The following is a 13724-nucleotide window of genomic DNA, read 5'->3' on the forward strand; positions in this document are numbered from 1 at the left end:
ATTTTTTGCTCTGAGTTGAAAACATAGACTGCATAATAAATTGATGTACAGTTAATCCAGAAAGTATTCACCAGCTTCACTTTTTTCACATTTTATGTTACAGCCCTATTACAAACTGTAATAGACTCATCTTTTCTACACACAACACCCCATAACGACAGCGAAAAAAACCTTTTTTTTTTTAGTAAAAATCAAGAAAAATAAATCACAAATCCATAAGTAGGAGAGAGCAGCACTTTTGAAAATTTGACAAATCCACAAGTTAATGCATCCTTACACAAAATGAGTGAGGAGCATGGACAGGAAACACATCTTGACATCTTCAGCCTACGCTATACATATATGTATAAGACAGCCAACCCCAGTTAGAATTTCTTGCCAGCATCAAGGAATTATGATAACTAGCTTTATGATTACTAGTTAGCTAGCTAATAACAATCTAAACTATGGCTTCTCTTCACATTTTTCAAGGGTAACAGTTGTTTTTTTATAAACCCATTGTGTAAAAGCCAAAAAAAAGAAATACTGAGGAGCTAAATATTTGCATTTGAACATGAAAAACACAAAAACTGCAGCTGTCTTACTCCAGAGAGGACTATGTTGGTAAGTTCTGATCCCATGATGTAAATAACCATACCACAATTCGGGAGACAGCGCCTTCTGGTGGCGAGATATAATGAGTGTGACAACTTACCCCATTGTCTCCTATTCACAACCTTTGCCGCAAAGTTCCAAACTGAGTTCAGGTGCATCCTGTTTCCACTGATCCTCCTTTAGATGTTCCTTCAGCTTAATGTGAGTCCACCAGTGGTGAATTCAGTTTACTGGACATGATTTGGACAGACATACACCTGTCTAGACAAGGTCCCACAGGTGAGCAAGCATTTCAGAGCTCAAACCAAGCAGGAAGTCAAAGGACTTGTCTGTAAACCTATGACACAGAATTGTCTCCAGGCTCAAATCCGGGATAGGGTCCAGAAACATTTCTGCCGCTTTAAAGGTCCCAATGAGTCCAGTGACCTCCATCATCTGTAAATGGAAGAAGTTCAGAACCACCAGGACTAGAGGTGGCTGCCTGTCTACACCGGGGAATCAGAATGAAAGGGGTCAGGAAGGTGACCAAGAACCCGATGGTCACTCTGTCAGAGCCCCAGCTGTCCTCTGTTAAGAGAAGAGAACCTTCCAGAAGGACAACTATCTCTGCAGCAATCCACAAATCAAGCCTTTTTTTGGTAGAGTGTCCAGACAGCATTTGGTAGTCCACCTAAAGTTTGCCAAAAGGCATTGGACAAATATTAAACTTTGTTGCATGGATGCCAGGTGTCATGTTTGGAGGAAATCAGCTACTGCTCATCACCTGTACAATACCATCCCTACAGTGAAGCATGGCGGTGTCAGCACCAGGCTCTGGGGATGTTTTTCAGCAGCAGGAACTGGGAGCCCAGTCAGGATTGAGGGGAAAATGAATGCAGCAACATACAGAGACATCCTGGATGAAAACCTGCTCCAAAGCACTTTGGACAGACTGGGGCAACCATTCATCTTTTGGGACGTGGCTGTAGCATGAAACTGTGAATACTCCCTGAATGCACTGTAGTCTCTATGTGATGTCATGCATCTGTTTCTGAAGCCTATTGTTGCTTACTGCACTGACAAAACACCAGAAATAAGATGCAATGACTTGTTCTCTTTTCACCGTGCACTATATCTGTCCTGGCAGCCAAACAGAAACATATTTTACTGCTTGCTCCTCTCTGCACCTTATCGTCTTCCTCCAAAAATCCCCTGCCTCTTCAAAAAGAGCCAAAGATCAGCTCTGAGTCCCGTCCTGTAGCTGAGTTTCTGCAAAATCAGCATGCAGAGGAAAAACTCCTTTTGTTTGCATTCATATCTGATCCTGAGAAAAGAGTTTTGAGAAATGGAATTTTGTGAGCATCTTGACAGAGGGCTACACCCCGTATATCCTGTAAATTTAAACAGTGCAAAGACAGTGATTGGATGTGCTCCTGTGACCTCAGGGCTCCACGCTTGGAGCTTACTGCACTTGAAATGCTGATTTTTTTTTCTTCTTTAGCTGGAGAGAAAAAGCCTTCAGAAACCCAACATGCTGCAGCAGGAGGACATGTGCCTGTATTCTCCTCTGAAGTGGATGGATATACAGAGCAGTGCAGAGTGTAGCCCACACATTCATGAAGGACATCACTGAGTTGAGCCTTTGAAATAGGCTGTATGGACAGTCACTTTGAATGCATAAGCGTGCTTTATCGCCATGTTCTGCTTTAAGAAGCCGGCTGTTGGCTGAATACAAGCATCCAAGTGAGGTCTGGTGAACTGAGGCAACACAACAGACTCATCTGGGTTTATAATTCAGTGTTTTTTTTTCCACACAATGCTGCTTTTTGTTTGTTCTGACAGGACAACATCATGACAATAACATCTGTGAGTCAGGACAATGTAGGCTACATTATTCAAATTCACACCCAGTGTGGGCTGCTACAGTATGTGAGCGCCTCCAGCCGTTTGGGTAAAGCGTGACATAGTAACTTTAGAGCGAAGCCGGAAAGCAAATTATGATATTTCAAAATAAAAGCCTCCAAATAAACTGTGGTTGGCATGTTCAAAAGGTATATTTTGGGACACCTGTCCATATTGGTAATAGCCATATATTAATTTGTTTCTTTTTTAATGAATCAAAACTGACACCGAGTCATTTTAAGTTTATTTTTACTTCAAAAAGGGACAACAAAAAAGGCCTAATAGTAACTTTCCTCACGGTTGTTACCTCAATAGGCTGTTTTACGAAAATAATTTTGCTTAATATCCAAAAAAGTGACATTTCCATTTTTAAAGGGCCAGCAACCAGAATAAGTATGTAAAAAATTTTTAAACAAGGCATAAATGTTAACAACATTTGTTTGTTGCACTATCAGTAGCTTCTTTAGAGTAATGACGTGCTTTTGCGACAAACACAAATAAAATTGTCTTTCTCTGTTTTATTTTTTTAAGCAAGTTAAAAACAATTGTTTAACCTTAAAATTGGCAATGGAATGGTGGTTGAACTGTATATGTACTTTATTTTGCCTCTTCCATCATTATTTTCTGACTACTGAGCAATTTAGGAAAAACTCTAAGTAACTGTAACACAGTGTGTTTTTTCCTTCATTAAATGTTTTTTTTTTCTTTGAGTGAGTTTTAAACAATTGAAAAGCATAAAAAATGCAAACGAGAAGGTTTTTGAAATTCATGTAACGTACAACATTTTGCTTATATGATATTTTTTTGTGAATATTTTCGTTTTATTTTTTTGTTGTTGCTCCACTTCGTTTTATTTTGAAATGTAAAACCGGAAAAAGCACCTAGTTAGTTTCCGTTAGCTCTCCGCCGCTGGTTTAATGGGCTCTGGTCTCGGCTCTAGGACCTGGCGGAAAGCTTCATTGAAGCACATGGTCCCTACTCATAAGACAACACTTCTGCTCGGTAATTGCTCCGGAATTGGTGTCATTCCAGCGGGCGGCTCAGACTGCATCGCTTTGTGAATTTTTACATGTTTTCATCCCTGTCCCTCTGTTTGTGCTCACTTTTTGGCGCCATGCAGCTGCAGACTCGACTCCTCTGAATGGAGAAAGCGCACGGAGCTGAATCAGCTGTCGTCGGGATTTCCTAAAGGCACCCGCTCATTTACTCGATCAGATTTCAGGAAGTGGTTTTTGACTATTTTCGTGGGGAGGCTCGTGCGCATCAGCTGTTGGAGGACTGTGGCTGTATGATGGTTGCGCTGCAGTAAGACACTTGGCCAGTCCCGTCCACGCTTCAGCCGGGCATCATCATGAATCCCTGGAGCTGGAGTCTGAAGTTTGTGTTTTTGGCAGCACTTCAGGCTTTTTCTGTCACCGTGTCGGTGTGTGACAGCGTGCTGACCCGATCCGCGGAAGGTAAGATGCTGTATATTTTAAAAGAACCACGCGTAAAAGTCAGAAATGTCACTACAACAACTGGAAACATTCGCTTTGACGCGAACTTTAAATTAACCTGTCAGCATCTGCAGCTATGCACACTGCACACTGCGTGTTTATCCTCTTTGTTTTATTCTGTATATCCTTTATTTATGTCTTGTGCATGTCAAGTGAAAGCACTTGCAGACGCACAGATCTGTTCTCTGTTAATACAACCCTCTGTTGCTGTTGGTACACCAGACCTACAGATCTGTAACACATGTTTGGGCAGAATGAATCATCTCCAGTCTGCACTGGCTTTCTTTACACACTCCAACATGTGCCTTTGTGCTAAAAGAAAAACATAAATTTCCAGCTTTTACCTCAGAGGAGACACTTCATAATTGATGAAGCAGAAACTGCTTTTGGTAATCAGTAGCAGCACTTGAGGCATTTCACAGGCGCTTGAAGCAAACTTCACTTTGTCAAGACACTTCAAACATACTTTAGGGTTTAAATTATGGATGAACTCCTGAGTTATAAAATAAAGCTGCATTGTTGGTTGGTAGCATGAGTGGATGGACTGTTCACTGGGTTCATGGCATCAAGGCAACACATGAGAAATAGCAGCCTGAGAGCTCTGGGAAAATGTTCAGGCGTGATGTAAGAGGGTGTTTGTTTCAACCCATGATTGCAACCCTTGAGGCGATAGCTCATGACATCCCAGACACCAGAGTTACATGCCCTAGGTGAGAACTCGATGTGCAGCAGTGGAGATTAGAGAAACCGAGCGTAGGCGCTTACTGATAGACTTTGACTTCCAAACACACTGCCAGTCACAGCACATCCAGAAGAATCCTGGGAATTAATTACCAGGGAGGGTGAAAAGTGAAAGTGAGATCCAAGCACCAGGAAGTCTTCATTTATTCATCAACACTTTGGATTCAACAGAAGTTAGCCTTGATACGTCCGTTCCCTTGGGCTTAACTCATAGGGAAACACCTTCTCTACACGTCCTGCGTGTGTCTGGGGAAGTTTCCACTTAAAGGGACCTGGAACTTGAGCTGAGTCACACAGAGAGGTGAAGAGATCGTCTTCTGCATGGATGATACAAATCCAGTGATTTGACCTAAGGGGTGATGGTTGACTATATGCAATCTTCGACTTAGTTGGCAGTCATCTGAAGACAACTATCTACAATTTTCCTGTGAAATGGGTTATTACAGGAGTCTTTGACGTTTGTCTGACCAAGGACCCCCTAATTGATGGAAAAAACTTGTGTGTGTGTATATATATATATATATATATATATATATATATATATATATATATATATATATATATATATATATATATATATAAATACCTTTCATATTTAAAACAATGTGGTACCAATGCCTGGTAATCCGCTAATGGAAACCAGTATCTGTACTCAACGGTACCAATTTCCAGTACTTTTGTGTGTGTTAATGTGGTTATATGTATATATATATTAATTTGTTTCGTGATAAAATCTCAAAGGTTTTATTATATTAATTTGTAATGCTGTGTTCGTGTCCAGCATGGAAAATTGACTACTCTTCCACTCCCTCACAGTCACAAGGATGTGTTAGAGTGATACTCCAGGATGGAACAAGTTGGGTCCTATCACAAGGTTTAGGGCAGAAATTACCCCAACAGCAGTGTTTTTGTGCAGCAGAAGCCCAGGGCGCTCGCACCAAAGACCCCCCCCCTGCTCCTCTGCCGGTTTCCTCTGCACTCAGGCGGGGCCATTTTTTACTTGACCAAAAACACAAACAAACAGACTCCCACCGAAAAAACTATTCAGAGAATTTTCAACGCGTTACTTTCACACAAAAACACCGCTAAATAAGGCTCTAGTTCTCATCGTGTCGTAAAACTGCGCTACCTCCGCTGCAGAGCCACAGCTGGCTACGAGGCACTTGCCGCTAAGTGTATCAGTCCGTGCATGCGGCGTGCCAGATATAAACAAACGCAGGTAGTCTGCCAGGACGAAGAGACACGATGAGAACTAGAGCCTTATTTAGCGGTGTTTTCGTGTGAAAGTTACGTGCTGAAAATTCGCTGAATAAAGCGTGAATGCAGACTGATATCAGTTTTTTTCAGTGGGAGTCTGTTTATTTGTGTTTTTGGTCAAGTAAAATATGGCCCCGTCTGAGTGCAGAGGAAACTGGCAGAGGAGCAGGGAGGGGGTTTTTGGTGCGTGCGCCCTGGGCCTCTGCTGCACTAAAACACTGCTGTAGGGGTAATTTCTGCCCTAAACCTTGTGATAGGACCCAACATGTTCTATCCCGGAGTACCACTTTAAGGTACCAAAACATGGCACTGTTTGATTTTATGTGAATTGTTACTTGGTATTACAGACAGAATTTGGTTGGTACCTATAAAGAACCTAATTTGGCACCCATCCCTTAAACATGCATTGTTGGTGTGCATTCAGTATTAAGATATTCTGGGGAACCTGACAGAGCCAGTGTGAAATGTGCGGTTGCGTGGTTGGCAGAGCAGCTGTAGCAGTGTGTCTTTCTCTGTCTCGAGGAGCTAGAAGTGAATGCTGAGTGAATCTGTACAGTTTGAGAGTTGCTGTGTTGCTGAATGTGTTTATTTCTGTTGGAAAGACACATCTTTGGCCTCTGTGTATCCACTGAAGTGTTTAAAGACAATAACAAGTACCTCCATGGACCCCCTAGGGGCTGTAGACTGAATACCTCTGGGTTATTGGGTATAAAGGCCAAGTGCCAGTCTTTGTCAGCAGATATCTGTAAATTTCGAGAACATTCGTTTTTCTTGGGAGTTAAAAGTGCATCAGTGATAGTTTAAAATATTTTCTGAAATGGATTCATATCTTCTTTCTCTTGGAATCCAAGAAAAAGAAAAAGTTGTATGTTTGCTGTCTCCAGCCTCTGAAACGAGAGGATCTGAACATATCTCAAACTTTTGTTAAAGTGAAAAAAGCTTTCGTTGAATCTCTCCCATTTTTCCTTTGTACGGACCAAAAGATTGTTTGATTAATGAAATAACTAGTTGCAGCTTACATCGTGTTTAAGTGCGTTGACTGGGACTCATTAGTGCTCCTTTTTATGAGTCTCTCTCTGCCTCCAGACTGCACTTTTGTCTTTGCTGTCAGGAATTCAAGGCTGCTAAGAAAAAGATGGAGCAGCTCAGCTCCATGCATCGTCATGTTGGCATGCACATTTCATGACACCCCTATTTGAGCTTCCTTGTTGTTTAACCCCCCCCCCCCCGTCTGTCTTGTGCATGTTGCTGTCTTAGCTGGGGATCACTTGTGAGTGATTTCCTCCGATGGTTGACACACTTAGTGTCAGCCAGTATTTACTAGCCAGCTGTACTGCTTCAGCCAACATGACTCTGTTACCCTCAAGCGATGCGTGCAGCTTGCGTGCTGCATGCTCAGACAAATGAAAACTGAGCTGAGAATATATTTTTGGACTGTAGTAAAACATTCCTTTAGCGAGCAGTGTCCTCCCCAAGAGAGACATTATCACTGCGATGTGACCCATCTCAAGTCAGAGGCAGTTAGTATCTTTGTACTTTGAATGAGTTCAGATCTGTCAGATGAGTGTTTGGGGATAGGTGGGACCCAGGAGGCTGGTGAGGAGAGTTGGCTGAAGTTGAGTTGTGCATTCAGACAGATTGATCAACCAGTTGCTGCTCCGCACTGGGGATATTTATATAGGAAGGGGAAAATATCTGGACTGCGCTCCTGTGGCCTGACCCTACATGTGTTGTATTAATTTCGTCAATGGACTCAAATGACCCCCCCACACACACCCAAAAACAGTTCAACACACATTGTTGAAACCTGATCTTGGCTCTGGACTTTCACACCCAGACAGGTCAGAGCAGAGCCCAGCGCAGCGCTCCCAGAGCGTCCTCACTCTTGTCTGGTCAGAGGGCTCAGCTGGCTCGGATATCTTCTATCTGGGTTCATTCAAGTTTCACCCCATCAGTGTTTTCCAAAAGCCACTGACAGCTAACCCCTTCTGCAGAGTTGTTTAATTCAAGCAGAATTTAAAAGGCACAGTTAGTAATTTTAGCAGCATTTTGTAAAACAGACTTAGGAGGACTGGAATGTTTTTACTTGCAGTATTAATGTCAGCTGTATTTATATAACACAGTGATTCCCAAATTGAAGGCTGTGGCCTCCCGGTGGGCTGCAAAGGTATTGCAAGTGGGCCGGCAAATCATTTCTAAAATTGTATAGTTTTTGTGTGTGGGTGGGGGGATTCATTTATAGAAAAATAAAAATGTACAAAATAAAGTTTTTAATGTTGAAACTTAGCAACTTTTCAATGGACATCAAAAATTTTCAACTATTCTTTTCATTTTTCCATCTTCAAGTATCAAATGTGACAAGCAAATAAGAGATCCGATCTTTTGTTGATATGGGCCGAACAGCTTTGGAGCTGGACTACATTGCATTACATTGAAGAATGCAGTTTAGTCATTTTGTTCAAACTTCCTAAAAACAGTGCTCTAAGAATGCATAATATGGCCTCTGCATTTAGGGGGTCGGAGGTGGCCCGCGAAAATTTGTGAGACTCAAAAGTAGGCCTTGAATTGGAAAAGGTTGGGAACCCCACGATATAGCACATTGAAAACAGCCAGTGGCCTACTAAAGTGTTTTACGGTAAAGAAAAAGCTGGAACAATAAAACCAAGAAACAACGCTGTAGAAAGAATAACGAATAAAAGACCCAATAAATTGGTGAAATAACTGCATAATAACCTAACAGAAGTGTTTTATTTTTGTTAACTTAGTATTAGCCTGTTATATCTGCATGAGGAGCAGCTCCCCTTTCAAGGAGGCTGCCATCTTGCATCACCATAGAGACAGTAGCACAGTCTCTAGTTGCTGCCCCAAGTGAGTTGTTGGGGAAAAATAGAAGAGGAAGAAGAATAAGAAGAGGGGGGTGGTTGCTGTGTGCAAAATATTTTGTATTTCTAGATGTTTTTTGTGGTAAATTTGACAAAGAAATTAAAAAATAACAAAAAAAATGGACAAAGGAAAGATCATATGTATACATTACAGCAGTTTTTTGTCTTTGAGTGTTGCTAAAGCTTCACCAGCAGCAGTCCTTGTTAGCTTGGATGGGCGACCAGGAATTTTGACCAAACTTAGCCGTTGCCAAGGTTTCCAGTCAAACAGGACATCAACATAAAAAGTTTGTTATATAACCTAAAAATTGACCAATCATCGTTAACAATCATTAGCCTTGTAGTAAAATAGCAAAACAAGTGACAAGTCTTTCAAAGGGTACTCTATGTCTTTAATAATATTTTAGTTTAGCTAGCTTAAAGTTAGCCTGTGGATTCAGGCTATATTTGTTAGCACAAAGTTTGCTAGTGGTTTTGTACGGATCATAGCTGAAGACAGTTCTGTCAGTTAAATCATACATCATTGATTTTTAAGTGGAAGTTTATTGAGTTAAGGATCGTTGACGTTGCTAAATTACTACAGGACATCCCAGGTGACATTAAATATGTAAGTCCACATCACAGCAAACAATATTAGCTTCATGCTAGCATAGCAGAGTTGGAACCAAATAAATCACAGCAATAACTTAGTGTGTAGCCCACCTGGCAGCAGTATAATAAGCTGCAAACACAGAAACATGCTTTTACCTCAGAGTTTTTATGGAGACCGTGCAAGCAGCCTTTTGATCCAGATCAAGCAGCAACTACCTGGACTGACTTACAAACATAAGGTTTTACACTTAAACTCCAGGTCATCTATCTTCCCGCTTGGCGTACAGCGCTCACTCATCCACCTGCTTATCCACCAACAAGAAGAGACAAGCAGTGATGCGATTTCTAATGGGCAGATGTGTTCTCAAAGAAAGAGACAGGTCACCTCCCACATGGGTGAGTTTCTAACAAATTGGACCAAATGAAGTTCTGCTGCTGCCAGTTGCTTTGTCTGCTTCTGTCTGAGTTTGGTTCCACAGGCTGACCTGTGATGTATTTTTAAGTGAAGCAGAGTGAGCAGAAAATCAAAAAGGTACAAAGTTTTAGGGTTCAACTTTGACCAGTCCAAGATTGTTAAAAGTTTGGATTCAGTGTGTGGTTTCACATAATCTCTCGAGGGTATTTGTTCCTAGTTTGTACCAACAATCATTAAAATAAAACTGTTTGCAGTTGGTCCACAAAGCCTTTGGTGGAAAGAGCACACCTCCCCTCTCCTCATGCAGTCTTAATAAGCCATGGCAGGGAGAGCATCAGCAAAACCCCCTAGGTACAGAACAGAGTGGGCATCAGAGATGATACATATCACACTTAAAATCAGACGCTACATAAAAGGAGGTGCTGTGGTGGTTTGTGGGGGGAGCAGCAAGAGTAGTTAGGCTAAAGCAAGTAAACAGAGCACCCATTTTGCTATTTACTGATTGGGTCAAGACGTCTGGCGTTAAAAGAAGCTGATGTACTGTGTGCTGAGCTTGACTTTGCAGCCTTCCTGCACTAATGCTCTGCTCAATGGTTCGCATCTCTTTTTGATGAATAACTTTGATGATTGGAGTTGGAATATTAATGCATTTCTTCCTGTTGAGATAAGTAACAGAATTTATTCACTTTCATCAAACACTGAAAGTAGTACTTGTTGTTTTAAACCTTAAGCTATGTGACTTTTTACAACTTTATCTTCTGGAAGCTGTCATAAGTAAGATAAGTTCTCCCCCTCATATAAAAACCTGAGAATCCTCGTCTGGAACATTTCTTCTCTACTTTTTCTGTGTTTTGAAAGCAAGCCAAACATGTGCTTCCCATGACAGAGGAGTTTCAGGGCGCTGCAAATGTAATCCATCATGGAGACCATATTTACAAGCTTTCACGCAGTTTCCCCCCCTGACTCTCTTCCGATCTGACCTTATTTTTTCTGAGGCACACTCCCTCAATGCCAGGGAACGCACGCGGCAGCTTGGGAGGTGTAGCGGTCTCACTCGCCAGGGGCGTAACGTCACCAGCTCTCGGACAACATTAACCTCCTGCTGAGCCAAAGGGAATTGAGCCTGCAGGGCCATCTATTTCCCAGAGAGTAATTATGTGCTGACATCAGGCTGGTGTGACAGTAAACGAGTCGGGGGTACAAGGTGAGGGTAGAGAAACAGAGAAGGAGAGAACAAACAAAGGATCCCAATGTTAAATCTGATTACGACCCTGAAAATGTCCCTTAAAGTCACTGAACTCTTTCTCTACCTCAGTAAACTTTAACACATTGCTACCTTGTTGTATTTAATTAAGGGGAACCTCTTCTACTCTTTGCGGATTCCCATTACCATGATGTCACTGAAAAGTTTCTTAGTTTCCTAGTTCAACCCTCAGGGTGTTGACATAATGTCCCCCAAATGGGTCAAATGTTTACTGTGGAGTTGAGCCAAGATTACCAAGCACTTTTCACCTTTGCTCCCTTGCGAACTCGGCCGTGCGGCAGTGGGAAAAGGTACTTGGAGCAAGGTCGATTAACCTGGACCACACTCTTTGCTATATTATTTACAGAGACATGGGCTTTGGTGTCAAAAAAGGGCTATGCAGACCAACAGCTGAAGTATAAACCAGGCTTGACCAGGCCATATCTCTCGAGGGATTACAAGAGATCTGGCTATACGCCGGATTAGCAAGATGTGAACAAGGGAAATGGCCAAAATCCTGTTTTGCTCTCAGTGGCTTTTACCCATTAGCTTTTTGTCCCATTCATTTATTTCTTGACTCATCACTTCTGCACCAATCAGTTGACATAAAACCAGTTTGGTTTTTGGACTGTGTGTTCACCAGGTCAAACAGTTTTAGGATGTGTCCGTCTCTTGGGAGTCAGATTGGCAGTCTTATCTCCATTGATTAATGGGATAAAGAACTCTCCATTCAGGTGATTGAACTGTCAATAGTGATTAGTCACTGGCCTGGAGAAGATAATAAAAGCCAAGAAAGATACCAAACTACGTCCTCTGCTTTGTCTCCAAGGTCATCCATAACAGTGTCAGGCTGATAGCTCGTCCTTCCAATGTGTCATTCATCACGCTGTCCCCAATCACCATTCTGTTTGAATTAGCATAACTTAGCCCTCGTGATTGGGGATAAATTGATTTCGTGCTATGCCTGTCAATCACAGGTTATTAAACGAACAATCGCTGCAAACATCCACCAAGTCTTTCCTCATGGGCTGATGTCAGGACCAATTTTGGCTGGGGAACTTAGCAGGAACATTTCCCCAATCAGGTCAGTGCTCTGATTAAAAACATCCACCAAGTCTGAATGAAAATGGTTTTGGGTACACACTCCTGATGGAGAAAAAGTAAGCATTTTATTAGATTTGTTTGATCAGGAACACGCCTCCATATGGAACCAAGATCCAGCTATATATTTCATTTTCTTAAACCTTATTTGTTGTGTCATATTTCCAGCCAATTTAAAGTCATCACTCGCTGTCCTAATTAATCCCACATGCTCATATTTCCAACTCATGTCCGTCCTGAGGTTTTGGAACCTAGACACCATCCGTTTAAGTCAAACAATGCTGGAATCATATCAAGAGTGTTTCCTTGTTTTTCGCTCAATTTGTTGGATTTTGTGGGTTTAAAACTCATTCAAAGCACTAAAGATGTTGTTTTTCATTTTCAATCAGCCGTAGTTTCAAGGCAGAGTCTGGGAAAAGTGTCTTTTCTGTGTCCTTGTGTGCTGCAGGCATGAGTGACTTTGAGTAGGAGTGCCCTTCATAGATGTGTGCATGTATGTCTCATCTCAGTGGACACGCACACATGTTGAGGGCACGGCCCCGTCGAGTGTGCAGATGAAAAGAACAGCACGCCGTTTATGTTGGAAAAGCACAGATTGTTATGAATACGTTATTTCATGGTTGCCTGTCCAGGAGGGAGCTGTGAGAAAGCAGACTCTGGGGTTTAATAAAGCTGAACAGTTGTTGGTTTGTTATAGGGGAGGAGAGCGAGGGCTGGAGGTGTGGGAGAGCCGTGAGGAAAGACATGTTAAGATGTACAAATAAGTGAGGAAGGTCATCTGGGCCTGTGGACCTGGAACCTATAGAGTACAGGTCAGAGGTATTGTTTGTAGGGCTGGTTAAAGCAAAGAAAACGATTCACTGATTAAACTTACTCCAAAGACAGCAAATCATCTTTTTTAATTTATTCATATTTTGAGCTGTTTTTTTTTTCCTTTAGCTAAAGAGAAACATGGGAAGCAGAGAAAGAAGAAAACATGCAGCCTATGGTAGAAACTGGGAGTTGAACCAGTGACACTTCAACAAGAACAGCAACTTCTGTACATGGGGCGCACTGTTCAATAAAGTCTCCTGTCCACCCTGTGTATAACGGGCAACTCCTTGTGATTCCTTTGCTATCGATCAGAGTGTTAAAACTCAACACAACCTCCAAGCCGAGGCAGAGGGTTGGAGAGGGTGGTGTCTAAGGTTGATGTTAAGCAGAAGTCTGTCTATTCTTGACTCTTTCTGTTGCCGTGTCATATTGGTACTCGCATTAAACCCCAGACTTCAAGAGTCATTGAGTTATTATATTCAACTTTAAAGTTTAGTCAGTTTGATACACGAGAGGGGGGATGCAACCACCTACTGGTGGGGGAAGGGTATCATATTCCCTCTCAAAAGTTTAATAATGAATGATCGGTGGTAAATTCAGGTGCACTATTACCCCTTTTTAACTGAGTTGGTTCTAGTGCTAGTTCCAGGCCAGTGCCTGACAAAGCACTGGCTTCATGTGCTAATAACTGGTGCTTAGCAAACAATTTG

General features: G+C 41.9%; 1 protein-coding gene across 1 annotated transcript in view; it reads left to right on the forward strand.

Moving 5' to 3' along the window:
• Positions 1–3404: 3404 nt before the first annotated feature.
• Positions 3405–13724, forward strand: part of adam12a (ADAM metallopeptidase domain 12a) — a 108819-nt gene continuing 98499 nt past the window's right edge. The window contains exons 1-2 of the mRNA XM_074663538.1: positions 3405–3477; positions 3596–3932. Of these exons, the coding sequence (XP_074519639.1) occupies positions 3827–3932 (106 nt within the window). The 5' untranslated portion in view covers positions 3405–3477; positions 3596–3826. The remainder of the gene's footprint in view (positions 3478–3595; positions 3933–13724) is intronic.

The sequence above is a fragment of the Halichoeres trimaculatus genome, unplaced genomic scaffold (genome assembly GCF_033239565.1).
Source record: "Halichoeres trimaculatus isolate MK-OKI-2021-1 unplaced genomic scaffold, fHalTri1.1 fHalTri1_scaffold_23, whole genome shotgun sequence".
NCBI classification, from domain to species: Eukaryota; Metazoa; Chordata; class Actinopteri; order Labriformes; family Labridae; genus Halichoeres; species Halichoeres trimaculatus.